Source organism: Ptychodera flava, chromosome 2 (genome assembly GCF_041260155.1).
Source record: "Ptychodera flava strain L36383 chromosome 2, AS_Pfla_20210202, whole genome shotgun sequence".
NCBI lineage: Eukaryota > Metazoa > Hemichordata > Enteropneusta > Ptychoderidae > Ptychodera > Ptychodera flava.
This window is the reverse complement of record NC_091929.1, coordinates 37,334,010-37,349,586: the sequence shown is the minus strand read 5'-3', so window position 1 is coordinate 37,349,586 and position 15,577 is coordinate 37,334,010. Positions and strand designations below refer to the sequence as shown.

Genomic DNA, 15,577 nt, shown 5'->3' with positions numbered 1-15,577 from the left:
TCAAGAAATCAAAGGCTTGCAGACGACGACACCCTGATGACGAGAAAACCAAAAGCAAGTTTTTATACCGAGAAGAAACGTGCATTTGTCCACTTCAACCTCTCAATCCCTTCTCTGCCTGCTGTCTTTCTCGCGATTTTCTCATTATCAAAGTCACTTATTCCGGGAGGATATTTTGGACATATATTAATATCTCCTCGCCAATGTTCTGTGAAGGAGTACAATGAATATTGAATAAATCATGCAATATTGTAGCATGTCCCCCAGTTGCGAGTTCCAAGTTTTGTAAAACCCAGAGTCACGTGGTACAACGGGTAAAGTGGTACTCAATGGCTGACCTTGGGTCTTGTTTGATTTGTTCAGATAACTAGATATCCTTAAGGTAATATGCACCTCGAAAGTGAAAGACTTAAACTTTTGCTCAAACTTTCCTCAGTGAAACTTTCTACCATTCTCTTACCAAAGCAAGAATAAAAATCAGGGGTCACCATGCAAACTTTGGTACTAGAGAGACAAATAACTTGTGATTTCTCGATATTTGAAATTCAAAATGGCCGCCATCTCTGTGTTAACTCTATGGAGAAAAAATAAAAATTTCGAATTTCGAAAAACTAAGCCATGGAAAAGTTTTCTTCATCAAGAGCTTTAAAATGAACCGCCACATGTGGTATATCAGAAAGAATTGTAAAAGTTTGAGAGTCTGAATGTCTCTCCCCGAGGTGCGTTCTACCTTAAAAGGTATCACTGTCTAGCGTATCTACGCCTCGGGGACAGATTTTCGGACTCTCTAAATTTCACTATTCTTTCTGATCTACCACTTGGGAGGGTTCATTTCAAAGCTCTTGATGGAAGGAAGGTTTTCACCCTCTTGGTTTTTCGAAAATCCAAACTTTTATTTTTCTCCATAGAGTTAACACAGGGATGGCGGCCATTTTGAATTTCAAATATCGGTAGGCCTAAATCTTGAGTAATTTGTCTCTCTCAAGTTCCAAAATTTGCACGGTGACCCCCGATTTTTATTCTTGATTTTAAAAGAATGATTGAAAGATATTTTTGATGGAAGTTTGAGCAAAAGTTTAAGTCTTTCATTTTCGAGGCGCATACTACCTTGATCATTATTGTACAAGGCATGTAGTTTGGAACGCAGATTACGCAGGACAATGTATATTTACCGTGTTTGCTCTAGGTAAAACAGGAAACCATTTCAGACACTTTGCTATTTGTGAACACAGAGGATTAGTATTTGAGAATGTTAAAACACCCACTATTTAGCTTGTCAACACTGCATCTATTCATATAAAATGAAATGTTGTTGTTTATATTTAAATTCCAGCCCGGACTAGAATTCAATCGTCTACAAGAACAACGCAGTCAGCACATGGACAGGCTGGGTTCACAAGCTGAATACTGCATATATCAACATGCTCTGGGGAGTGGAACAAGAAATTATGGTTGATATTAGAAATAAAAATAGTGAAACAACAATCAAAAGCTTAGCATTACTGTCCCTTTATGACTACGTCTATCACGTGATAAGAATCACGTCTTCCATTGGTTGACAATAGGGACCACACAATTGGGTACATCTGGCAATAGACGCATACGACACATGCATAGTGTAGTCGTTTGTGTTGATGTTTTATTTCATAAGGTCTGTTCATCGTTTTTGACGTGTTCTTCCACCTTGTGCTTGGACATTGAAGTAATCAAACCGGAAACTGTGAGATTTCAACAAATGACGGTGTTTGAATAAAATTTGACTCTCCTAAACAGGTACAGTAACCCAGTAGTGTTGTCTTGAAAACTTCTGCAACTGACAAATCGATAGAGATTTATGATCGGGTTCGAAGTGTTATTTCATGTATTCACTTCATCGGTTCACGACTGATTGGATTAGATGTGAACGAACGAAGATGAATAATCGAAAATCTAACATTTGTAATAAAACCTCTCATAACCTGGATATGCTGCAACGAAAGTTAAAATGTTGTGAAGTTTACCGTTGAGGGCGCACATCATGATATCGATAAACTCCTATTGAGTGAACAGACACAAATACTTGGAATTCAGTGGAAGACATCCCTGCTTCTATTTCACTCAGAAAGTAGCAAAACAAAGCAAAATATGCAGTGTCGATAAAGCTTTCACGGGGAGTAATGCAATAAAACATTTTTATGGGTCATCTTGGGAGCTCGTTTTCAGTCTTTGCACACAGTGAACGTTTATGGAAAATGATGTAAAACTCAAGTTTAAAAAACGCCCAAATATGAGAGTTTTACGGCATGAAAAAACGGCATTTCAGTTTGTTCAAAATTGATCACGGCTTTGTCATCCCGTACTTTTTAAGCTGTTGTTGTCTTATTTTTTCTGTGTAGACCAATTCTGGTCGAGTGATACTCTTGCACAATTCGTCGTCAGCTGCCTTTCCTCTCAGAACAAAATCCATTACTTTAATACCTGCCGGCCGCCACATTCCTTTCGTGTCGTCCGATTCTTTCTCAACGCACATGTCGTAGACAGCTTTCCTCCTATCTCTCAATATTTTCACTTCCCTGTCCATCTGATCCAATCCGAAAGCACGAACTTTCCTTCAAAATGTCTGGTTGAAATAGTCATACAGAAGCTGATCGCCTTGGTTCCACTGACGCATGCGCCTGGCGGTCTGCTCAGTTACGTTGCGTACGGAAGCTTCACCTCGCCTGTTCAACGTGACATAGGTGAAATCATCAAGATCCCAACACAGTAAATGTTTAAGGAGAATCAGAGATTCGTCGAAATATTCGGAAAGCATAACGAGAGAAAAAATGCTGTCGATATCTTTTATCTTACGAGCTACCTTCCGCATGTCGTGCATATCCCAGGTTGACATTCCGAAATCGAGCAGTAAGGGGTTCTTCATGGTGAACACATATGAGTCTGTGCTAACGCGGGAAATATGTCGTTCCGGGTTGGACAAAAATTTGTCGAGGGCGTCTGGACCTTGAATCTTCATGGCCTGCGGTATCCTCAAATAGGTGAAAAGGCTTTCAAAAACGACTGTTGGTTCCCGGATGATGGCGATGAATGTTGTATTCTCAGGCATCACTTCAGAGATTGCTGAAATGAAAAAACAAACAGGATTACGATAAAAGTGGATTTTGCAAATGTAGCGTACTCAAAGAAATGGCTGATGCAGCTCTTGTCAGTAAACCTTGATTGATTGTTGCATCATATCGTCAAAATCTCTCTAGCATTAACAACATTCCTCTCTGAGAAAGTGTTCGGAGTGCGCATGTATGAAACTCTGCAGCAATGCAAATTTTATTCCAATCCTTTACATTAATGATAAGATTAAGTCCATTTGAACCTATAACAGAACCGAAACGATAATTCAAATTGGACATCGCGCTTTTTTTGCACAATGAAGCTGTAAGATCGACAGACTGTTAAATTCCATGTCGTCAGTTGTAATGGATAGTTTTTTGTATTGCGTCATTCATCACTCATCGTCATTCATAGGAGTAGTCCTATGTTTAGATTTCTCTTCTCTAAAGACGACAAAATGATCATTAAAATCGATTCTTTGTCTTTTCTCTGAACTTTCGGATCGTTGCCATACCATCAGCTACTTACATGCATTTAAAATGAATCTCAGGGTTTATAGCGATCAAGAAGAACTGGCGTATCGTTCTTTGATGTCAGCTGGAGGGCGCTGTTGCAAGGGAACAAAAATGCTCCTGACTTCGCTGTGATATTGGTTGCCTTTCCTTACAATTGATTCATTCTATAATAGTACAATATCAAAAAGACCTAACAGTCATCATTTTCACTCGAGCGATTTGTTTCCTTCTTAAGCTTATACACGGCTTGATTTGGTTGTGGCATTGCCCCGTTCTGTCATCCCTTTGTCTGTCCACCCTGCCCGGCAATCCGTTCTCATAGATACAACGATATATAGGTACATTTAGATACATAGATACATAGATACATACATAGATTCATAGATACATACATAGATAGATACATAGATACATAGATACATAGATGCATACATAGATACATAGATACATAGATAGATACATAGATAGATAGATAGATAGATACATACATACATAGATACATACATAGATACATAGATACATACATAGATAGATACATAGATACATAGATACATAGATACATAGATAGATACATAGATAGATAGATAGATAGATAGATAGATAGATAGATAGATAGATAGATACATACATACATACATACATACATACATACATACATACATACATACATACATACATACATACATACATACATACATACATACATACATACATACATACATACATACATACATACATACATACATACATACATACATACATACATACATACATACATACATACATACATACATACATACATACATACATACATACATACATTTATTTTCATAGCCGTTCGTATATAAATACCTTCATAGTCAAATCTTGTATGGTGTGTCAGAATGTTGTACTTTTCAACCGGGAACTTCAGGATGTCACGTTTATCAAACTTGGCCGGATAACTGATCAGGTTGCTCCGCTGCGGCAGAACGAAGGTCAAATTATGCTTTTCGCCGTATCGCAGGAGGATATTTTGGACTGTCGTGCTGCCACATTTGTGTACTTTCAAGAATGCGACATTCCTTTCTGGTTTGCATTCGGCTGCTTTGTCGTGTGCCTGGCTGTCCCTGATACGAAACTGTAGGTTTGAGTGCTCCTCTAATGCCTGTTCAAAGAGGAGAAAAACAGCAAGTCAAAATCAGACTCAATGGACTTTTTAAGTGGTATCTTCCATGTATGTAGCTCGTCGAAAATGAGGGATCATGTCAGTAAGTGCTTCCGACGCTAAAAAAGTTCACTTTTCCCTTTAATGAATTTCAGTGAATACTGCTTTAAAGGCAGTAAAAGCAACGTCGAAACTGAACGAATGTCGACAGCCTGTATCCAGTTACGGTAAGCGATACATAACAAACAGTTTTTGTAGCAGTTTCAGATAGTAACCCGTTACGAGTTTATTTTTACGTCTGATCATCAACATCAATGTCATCGTTGGCGCTGTCGTTATTTTGTCGTCGTCTTCATCAACACCATCACCGTCAACGTCAACATCAACATCAATATCAGTATCAACGCCATCATCATCATCATCATCATCATCATCATCATCATCATCACCTCTCCCTGTTGGAGTAACGTGATTGCAATCAGAACCTCCTCCCACCCGCAAACCCCTCCCCAGCATTTGGAAATGCATCTATAACGAAGACCTCTAAGTTATGCATTTGAAATGAATGAATCATAAAGGACAGGCATTGATACAAATCATGGACAGAAGAGAGTCAATACAACGTCATCGTCTGAAAAACTAGTCGGACTGATCCCATTTATTGCCTTCGTTCCACGAATTACGTCAAAATTAGGTTGTGGTGTCATTTTCTTGAAACTTTGCACAAATATTCTTGGAAGTTGTACAAGTGCAAAAATGAAATAAAAAATGGGGGTCACCACGCTCGTTTCCATGGAAACGGACGTTAAAATGGCGTCGTTAGAAATAAATAAAAATGATATAATTCACTTAAACTAAAGAAAGCAATTATAAAACGCTTAGCAAATGAGTTAATTTTAATAAATACCAAGAATTAAGATCCATATCTATCGAATGTATAGTTTTCATGATGTTTGTAAAGAAATTTTAACATAAGTATCGATTACAAAATGACGATATCGAAATTATATCACTACATAATTTTCGAACTTTCTTCCTGTCGCTTTGAATGGTGTCATTTTGACCAAACTTGGCGAATAAAATCCTGACATAATACCATTTAGTTTACACTTTTAATAAAAGGGTGTCACCACGCTACTTTTTACAATATCTCCAGGTGAATGGGTAATATGCGCCATGTAAATGGGAGAGAAATGTTAATTTTGCGCTCATATTGAATAAAAACCAGCTTCCTAGGGGTCAAAATATGACAAGGTTAAAGGTCACATGTATTTCTAAGAGACTGGGTCAAAAAATTAGGTAAAAGCGCAATTTCAACAATGACAGGTGATGTTAAATACATGCGCTACAAAATAACCCATTTGCGGCAGGCTGGAGTTAAATCTGCGCAGAAACGTTCTAAAGCGTGTGCGCGTCCGAATTCGTCGCCCTTTACCTTAAGGTAGAACGCACCTCGGGGACAGACATTCGGACTCTCAAACTTTTACAATTCTCTTCTGATATACCACATGTGGGGGTTCATTTTAAAGCTCTTGGTGAAAGAAAACTTTTCACCGGCTTAGTTTTTCGAAATTCGAAAATTTTTATTTTTCTCCATAGAGTTAACACAGGGATGGCGGCCATTTTGAATTTCTAATATCGGTAAATCTTGGGTAATTTGTTTCTCTAGTACCAAAATTTGCACGGTGACCCCCTATTTTTATTCTTGATTTTGAAAGAGAATGATTGAAAGATCCCTTGAGGAAAGTTAGAGCAAAAGTTTAAGTCTTTCACTTTCGAGGTGCATACTACCACGATTTAAGTGTCAAAGTTCAAACAGTGGCAAATATCAAATCGCGAATTTTTCCTCTTGATAAATGATGCTTGATTCAAAGCTAGGTTAAATAATGTTAAATATTGTTAAATGTACTATATTGTTACCAGAAAAAGTCGTGTCCGGATGAATCATTCAAGGCATGCTGGGAAAAGGGTGGAAAAGACGTCTTCAAATAGCGGGATGTAAAATTTACAAATCAAATCGGCGATGACAATCGAAATCACTGTTTATGGCAATGGATAACATTTTGTTAATATGTACTCCAGTTTTATCATAGGATTGCATGACTCAATTTACGTTTCGTTTTTATAAAACGCAATTTCATACTGTTTGTTTGAATTGAAGCGATTTAACGATTGACTATTGCCATCGACTTTATCTACCTGATAAGCTTATTATACATCTTTAGATGCTGAAATGCATACAAAGCTGTTACCTGTATTATGTCTGGAAGATTATCCTCCGCGTCGTCGCTGCAACGTTTTCTTCTGGGGAAAAAAGAGAAATACGAGACGCCCATAATATTAAATCGTGATTCAAGACACCAACACAGTGATGAAATATTTACGATGACACTATCTTCATCCACAATGTTCCTTATAAAGACTTAGATTTCGCACATTTCGGGTTCACTATAATGTCAGGGGGCATCAAAACACAAGCATTTCTATCACGAGGTACACAAGAAGCACACAGCATTTCAAAGTGAGGGCAGCGTCCCCGTTTATACATTGATGACGTCACAAGTGCCTGATGATTAATACCTGCGTTGTCTATTACAGTCTAAAATGATTAAATTCTTTGTCTTAGTCTGGTCCAAAAATTGTATTATTTCCCATCCCTTGTCGCTTGCAAAAATAATACGGTGACACATTTTGTTTCATTTTTTCACTGTTTGTTTATTTAGCTCACAACATCAAACTACAGACAAAGACAACAGTAAATGTCTATTTCAATGAAGTATACGCCTCAAAGTTGAAAATTTTGCTCAAACTTTCGGTAGGGAAACTTTAAACCATTCACTTTTAAGAATAAAAATCTGGAGTCACCGCACAAAAATTGGTACCGGAGACACAAATAACACCTGAATTACCCAATATTTCCCGACACTCGAAATTCAGTTGGCCGCCATCTCTGTGTTAACTCAATGGGAAAAATAATTTTTTTGACTTTCACCAGAATATGCCTGTGAAAAGCTTTATTTACACCATGTACTTCTAAATGAGCCCAACAAAAATGGACGATAAAAATGATGCGCGACGCCAATATATATGAAACATAACGTTAACTTACATGTACACTATAGACTGTAGGTTAATGTAAGTCGTTAATGCTGTTAATGAACCACTCTTTCTAAGGATGGGGATTTTGCCGAGCAGTTTTGACTGTGATTTCTTGGGTGGCTCTGTGACCTACATTGTGAGTTCCAATCCGATCGATAATTTACTAAATCTTGTACCTTAGGTTGACAGTTCTGCCGGTGGACAGACTTGTCCCCGAGCCCGAGGCTGTCTTTTCGCCAGGTTGAGCGACGTATTGCTTTGATAAAGATCATGATTGCGCCAGTGCTTCATGACCTCTACGGCGTGTGGGCGGTTCGCGGTCATAGAGCGGTTTTGACAGTTGGTGACGCTAAAATGGTGTAGTGATATGAATCATAAATATTGTACATGCCATGTGTCTGTCTCACACGCTGAGTTGTGGTACTGATCTGAAATGCACTGTGGGTGATTGGGTGTCGTACACACAGGCGCTCATGAGCTGGGTAGTCTGCTGATCTACTACGCTGTTATTTCGAATCCTATCGAGAATTTACTGAATTGTTTACCTGATGAAACAAGCGTTTTGACAGGGAAATTTACGAGTATCCATGAAACAAGAGGGTAAGTGAGATAAACATGCATGAAATACATTAGATACCAAACATTATCTCCAACGAAATTTAAAAACATCTGCTGGAAAAAATGCACTGAATGCATAATAATGAAATCCGGAGAGTACGTTGACCTAAAGTATAAGCGGTTTAAAGCCCCCACTCAATTATCAGATTTATCTAATATAATATTATTTACTTGATGAAATATTCAATGGAAAACAAAAGAATGACAAACTGTTAATGGGCTGTTGACACATTTGCTAATGCGAGAACCTGGGATTGAGAAGGGCGCCTTTAAGATCAGATCTTTGACAGACTGGTCGAAACAGATCGTGGAAAACATTTTTCTGGCTTTAATATGATCAGTGAACGGTGTATTAGTGACTGATGATTCGCGAAATGTTCCACTTTTCAGTGACTTTCTTGCTTTTCTTCGTGGCGGAATTATACTTGATGTTTGTTCTCTATTTTCACTGCGCAGGCTCAAACTGCCCAAAGTAAGATGACCTTTGTTTGAGAATTGACCTCGTGGCCTTTGAAACGTTGAACAAATGACCGAAAGTCAAACACTTCGGACTACACCTGGATTTAGTTTCTGGCGAACTAGAAATTACCCACTGCTCACGAAAACAGCGTCGGGTCCCAGTGAATTGCATACATTTTCTAGTCTGCGCAAAGTAATAGAAGGTGGGTGAGGTCAAAAGGTCATGATCTATAAATCCATAACGGGATGGCAAGGGTTATCATTCGATCGAACATCCAATGACTGGTCAGTGTTCAAATCTCTTCCAATGACACACTGACTCCAGTCACAAATAGCATAGCTTCAAGGCCACGCTGAAAGTTGATCTTCAACAATGTTTTTCGATCACATTGAGCCATTCTGTCGTAAAAGTCACCCCTCTTGTATAACGTGATGTTAGAAACAATTGCGTCCTGTGGTAGAATCTAGACTTTGAAGAATGTCCTGACCGGTATAAGCACCATTGCTATTCAAATAATTGGCACCACCAATCAGGTTTCGAATATGTCGGATGACATCATTATACGTTATGTCTGTGCACAGGGTCTCGCGAGCAATATTCGTCCAGAATTTATGAATATGATCAATAAATGTCTTGTATTCAAATACAAGCCTTACCTGTGTCTAGTGTGTACCTATTACTTACCCTAGCTATCTGTGTATAGCATTTCAAAGAAAACCTCCCTAATCCCCTTCGTTAATTTGTTCTGCCGATCACCGACCGGGGGGGGGGGGGGGGCTTATCGTCCTGACCAAATAACTCGTTAGCAGCTCATACTACTACCTTATGAGCTGCTAACGACTTAACCTAAGTCTTAATCTTTTATAGACTGGTCTGAAGCCTTATTCTTTCACAGACTTGGACAAGGTCCAGTAATATTTCCATACAAATCAGAGAGGGTATAATCAGACAGTCCTTTACGTAAAAGAGGCACCGTGATGCAGTGGTTGGGGTCCCAGACTCACAGTTGGAGGATGGTGAGTTCGAGACCCGTTGAGTCCAGTCACGGACTCACCGTGGTCCAGCGTAGCAGGCTCACTGTCGAAAGATGGTGATTTCGAGACTCTAGCCCGAAGTTGTGCCATCGAGCAAACAACGTAACTCCTCACTACTTCATTGGGTCATGGTAGTGGGTACCTCATTCTACAAACGGGTGTTCGTCCCTCGGATGATGGATTGAATAAGTTAAAATTACATTAAAATAAAATAAATCTTCCTTCCGCCAGCTATTAACATTATACCTTTAAACAATGCCGATGAGAATTACAATCTTGGCGCACATGTCACAGAGAGTTAAAGCCACAGTGAAAATTTTACAGCGGGCTAGAGTGGAATTACACCAACTTCAAGGTGCATTAGCGAATCCGTTAACGGAGGATAATGCAACAGTTGTTTGTTCTCTTCCGGACAAACATAAAATGCAAACTGTATTAAATCTGAATGTCCAGCGTTGTGACCTCATTTTGACTTCGTGATATGAGACAGTTAAGACACATTGCCCCCTCCCTGTTAACTAATTCATCATTCCAATTCTGTAAGTCTGAGAAAACGGTATGTTATCGCGATGTTATCATTACTGACTATTTATGATTATGCACCGGTATTATAGCGCTAACTTCTATGGGATAACGTATGGTAATTTAAATATAACGAGTTGAAAACCCTAAAGACCTTCCCATTGGTTCACTGTAATATGGAATGCAGAAATATTCACCCTTTTAGAATATCTTGCGATAACGCTGTTTGTTTGCAAGGCTGCGGCTTTCGACTTCAAACGGCACAAACACAGTGAACATATACAACCCTTTTCAGAATTAGAGCGCGAAGTCACTGCAGTGAACTGCAATAAAACTGCTCACACTAATTAGTTTCAGCTGTAGCCAGCTGGCAAAGTCGACAACATTGTATGTCCCATGCAGACAGTTTGTCTGGGGAAGTTGAAATAAAAAAGATTTGTACATGGACCAGTGCATGGTAATGTTACATTGTATCTTAATCTTGAACACAGGGTGCCAATCGTAAACTCTCATTTACAACTCGAGCCTCATACAGAGCTGGTTTTGCCTTTGTAAAAGCAGACTTTTTGGTCTTTACCAAGTAGCCTTGTTCAACACCAAAGTGGCCACGGCTACAGCTGAAACTAATTAGTGTAAGCAGTTTTATTGCAGTTCACTGCAGTGGCTTCGCGCTCTAATTCTGAAAAGGGTCGTAGAACGCTTGCAAACGGGTCCTGTTACAGAATAGTGCCCCGGGATTTCTTTTAAGGTAGAACGCACCTTGGTGTCAGAAATTGAGGCCTTCAAATTTTATCAATTTTCTTCTGGCCTACCACTTGTGGGGGCTCATTTTGAAGCTCTTGGCGAGAGAAAAGCTTTCACCGTCTTAGTTTTTCGAAAATCGAAAATTTATTTTTTCCCGTAGAGTTAACACACTGATGGCGGCCATTTTGAATTTCAAATATCGGGAAATCGCAAGTTATTTGTCTCTTTAGTACCAAAGTTTGCATGGTGACCCCTGATTTTTATTCTTGCTTTGGTAAGAGAATGGTTAAAAGTTTCACTGAGGAAAATTTGAGCAAAAGTGTAAGTTTTTCACTTTTAAGTTGCATTTTACCTTAATCGGAATAATGGCAGAAATATTCTATTCACACGGAAATATTGTAATGGAACAAGGATGCTGAATAATGGAGGAATTTCAAATTTTACCTACTCATCAAAGAATTTCGCCTCCTGCTTTTTCTTTACCGGAACGATCATACTGATCGTCTTAGGCCGAAAATGTTTTTTTCGCGGACAGCTCTTCAGGAATGCGGGCCGGGCAGTAGGCAGGCCGTGAACTGTTTTATTTTCTATTCTAACGGGTGAGACCCATCAAACAACAGCAAACTTTGGCAAAATCGATAGAGTACAGGTCGGGTTGCCGGAAGAATATATATTTTGGTCAATATTTAGAATCTACCCTGCATAAAAGGATTCGTCCACCGTAATTTATTTTTTATCTTTATTAATTTTCTTATTAAATTATCATCTTTATTTTTATTATTCGCGGTGTTTCTGCTGGCATCTACTGTAAGTTCCTGATTTAATCAACAGGGGCGTGGGTGTTGTTAAAGCAGCACTGCTCAAACTGTTTAGGGATAAAGTTGATAAACAGCATGGCCCTTTAAGAACAGTAATCTGAAAGGGACAGCACAGTGCAAAAGGAATAACACAGCGTCAACATTCAGTTACAAAACTCACTGACAAATGGAGGCAGAGCGGCCACAAAATGCTACGTAAGGTCGGTTTTCTGGAGTTTAGAGTCAATTAAAACCACCATAGTTTGGCATCTGTTTTCTTGAAAATCTTAGTAAAACGCCTTTTTATTTTTGTTGAGATTAAATCACATTGCTTTCTATGCCACTGTAGGGTGAATATATGGCTACCTTTAATGAATGTAATTTTTCTCAGTATGAGGTAGAGCAACTAAAAATACAGAGGGGCCCATCTGAAATATTTATGTCAGTGTTAAACAATATGGTGGCCGAGTAAATTCAGGGGCGTGTTCAAATGACCCCAGAATTGACATCACCCCAACCATAGCCCAGAATTTTTCTTGGTGCAAATAATGTGTTTTTAATAAAAACGAATATGACAATTGTACATACCGCAACTGAATGCCTCCACTACGAATGAATATTTCTGAGGCGGCGAATAATACCATGGCGACACCGAGAATTGTTATCAATGGCCGCTGCCGTCGACGACCCAAACATTTCATGGTAGACAAATCTGAAATAGACTGAGACAGATAAACACTTAACCGCATTAACAACGAGTGCATTGCAACGGGTTTCCAAATCGTGTTTTTTCTGTATGAATGTGTTGGGTTGCAATGCAATGATTGATTTGTAAATTAAAAAGACTGATGATTAAACAGTAAAGTCGATCGCTAACATATACATTTGATTAAAATACGCCATATTGTGTAATATCTCGACTCAATACACTTTACTCTGATAGTGTAAATCTTTGAGTCAGACACTGGAAAAAAATTCGGAAAATCTCTACACCTAAAACCTATTTACCTTGTTTATTTTTTGTATATTAATTTATTTTAATCTTGTTATGTCTTCTGCTGCACATGTGAACTAAACAGCTTGCGTGGATAATTTTGTCGTTCATGGAATGGCGTGCCATCGATCGTTGCACATTCGTAGTTAATCAGTAATCATGGCGGATGGCCCTCTTGCACAAAATGCGGACATATCAATGCAAATTTCCACCGTTTCCGGGTACAATCTGTTCAAAAATGATACTCCCAGTGATAAAGAAGCTGAGATTTGTTTGCGAAATATATATTTCGCATGATATAAATTCGGCCACAATCATTAAAAAACCCAATAGTTCTGATGAAAATCAGACATACGTCACGAAACCCTTGATATAAATTAATACAAGACAGAGCCGAGAAACGCTATGGCCTGTCGGTTACTATAATTTCGCTAATATTTCAGAGCTGTGTTCACCGAACTAAGTCAAGTTGGTTAAAGTCCGCAGCGATGTACAACCATACAGGCCTGGTCCATGGACGTGCAGTTTTGAATTTCAGGGCCTGTTACAGGGTCTGGAAATTTCGTAATGTTTGAACATTTAAGCGATTTTAGAAACGAGGTGTCTGTCTTCTGACAAAATACATATATGTAAAAGATGCAAGAATTTCACACTGTTAGAGTTTTGTCTGCAATTGTTCAACGGGGTAATGACCGCCGCAGGCACAAAATAAAGCCCGTCTCACATCGAACCTGTACTCCCATTTCTCAACGGCGCCATGTCATGGAGCACTGCATGCAACGCTGTGCCTTGTCGCTGAAGACCTACCCATAGGTTTACGTTACTGGTCCTGATACAGAGGTGATTCTCTTGCTGTGGATAAAATACCGAAGTATCCTGGACAGTTTCGATCAGATATTCACCGCAGCAAGCTACCTCGCTTTCTGATTAAAAAAAACCCGCGTGGTTTTTGCTGCTGCAAATGCACAGTGTGTTGGAATGAAGTGTATACTTCAGCTCGGTAGCACTCGGAAACGACCCTGGTCCGAGGGTACGTGGCATACAAAACGAAATCTAAAATTTGCGATTATAAACTTACCGAGAAGTGGTCTGCTGGCTGTCTTTCTGACGTATGGAACACAGTGCTAAAACGCACAACTCAAGCCTCGTCGCTGCAGTCGATAATGGCGGTGTTCTGCAATGTAAATGTAAACTTCAGGATAAAAACTTTACTCATCGACATACTCCAAACTGTCTTCGTATCTATACATTATTTCTATGGCGTTCAGAACTTCGATTTGTCTGCATTTTATTGGACAGGTCGTCATGTGTTTTTGAAGGATAATGATTGGACCGATACGACATATCTCATAGACAAATATAGACTATGTTTGTCTGTGTTTAAGGTTACTTTCAGGTCTCGGAAAGGTGACCTGTCTCAGTGCATGGCGGTATATAACGCGAATGAGTATATACGGAAAACCTTCGCGGGAATCTGAGCAATACGGTTTATCATACAATGAGTGGTGAGTCAGGTATTGTAAGGGCCCTGTTTTGATTTTTTGTGCCAGGGTTGTTGTATCTAAAGATGTGTTTTCATGCCATAAAAAATAAAAAAAAAAAACAATCGAGGACAAATGACATAGTACATATACCTAAGCTTATATCATCCGGGTTCATTCGTGACTAGCAGCGTTATCAACTCACTGGTTGGTCCGACGCCAACGTGTGCACTCGTCCTGCAAGTACCAAGCCACGTTTCCTGAAAAGAATAGTTATATTCTCATCAGTTATACGAGGTTATCTCAATGATGTAAAGGTTACGCAAACCGTATCTCCCCCTCGCTTTGTAGTTTTCGATCCGCAATAACTGCATTCTTGATTTGCACAATTTTGAAGTGTCTTTTTTGCCGCCTCCTGCAGACAGTCCTTTCTGAATCGTCTCTTTCAACCACCGAAACTCGAAAGACATAAATTTCCTGAGTATAACAGTTCCAATAAACATCCTAGGTCCATCCCTGTATGCCCAAATTTACTGTACAATAGATTAAACTCATAGTTTATTCATCAGAATGGTATCTTCTTAATTCATGTTGATAAATGCAGGCGCCGCCAACTGAGCTGTTCATGCAAAAAGTGTTCGTACGCAGTTTTTCATTTGGCGGACAAATTTCAAACTTAATCAGCGGGCGGGAAGAAAATATCGATATTTCCCGTGGGAGGGGAAGAAATTTCTTTATTTTCAGGGGTGGGGAGAATATTTTTGACACTGGGTACCGGAAAATACGTAGAGGGAGGGGAAGCTGTGGTTGATAGAACTTGCGGGGTTGAGATTAAGCGCCTAACTAATAGAGGGGAGCAATGGTCAAGGTATACTGAACACGATTGGAACTAATTTGGGATAATTGGATTTTCATATTTTTCAAATTTCTCAAAAGTGTTAGGTGCCGTATAGCTGAATGTTGTGATATTGCAAATTACTCATAAAAACAAGTGTGTAATGTAAAAAGAAAAGCAGATGAGATTACATTTGTAGATTAAATCGACATTACTTCACCATCCAATTATCCCAAATTAGTTCCAA

The 15,577-nt window shown here is 39.0% G+C and overlaps 1 protein-coding gene across 2 annotated transcripts; it reads right to left on the bottom strand.

Moving 5' to 3' along the window:
- Positions 1–762: 762 nt before the first annotated feature.
- On the bottom strand, positions 763–14,497 carry LOC139120251 (galactosylceramide sulfotransferase-like). Of its 2 annotated transcripts, none has more exons than XM_070684501.1 (5): positions 14,093–14,464; positions 12,609–12,732; positions 6,999–7,050; positions 4,452–4,746; positions 763–3,096 (listed from the first exon to the last, which is right to left on the bottom strand). In XM_070684501.1, the coding sequence occupies exons 2-5, from the start codon at positions 12,719–12,721 to the stop codon at positions 2,591–2,593; spliced, it is 966 nt and encodes a 321-aa protein (XP_070540602.1). In that variant the 5' UTR covers positions 12,722–12,732; positions 14,093–14,464; the 3' UTR covers positions 763–2,590. The 2 variants fall into 2 exon arrangements, with proteins under 2 accessions (XP_070540602.1, XP_070540594.1); XM_070684493.1 differs by having other exon boundaries at positions 1,247–3,096; positions 12,609–12,742; positions 14,093–14,497.
- Between the last annotated feature and the right edge of the window lie 1,080 nt (positions 14,498–15,577).

Bases quoted from the DNA above. Each gene is read 5' to 3' on its own strand.
- LOC139120251 (XM_070684493.1), bottom strand. From the start codon at position 12,721: ATGAAATGTTTGGGTCGTCGACGGCAGCGGCCATTGATAACAATTCTC. The intron at 7,051-12,608 runs GTATGTACAATT...TTTTTTCCCCAG, and splicing joins AGTGGAGGCATTCAGTTGCG to AAGAAAACGTTGCAGCGACG. The intron at 4,747-6,998 runs GTAACAGCTTTG...CTCTTTGAACAG, and splicing joins ATCTTCCAGACATAATACAG to GCATTAGAGGAGCACTCAAA.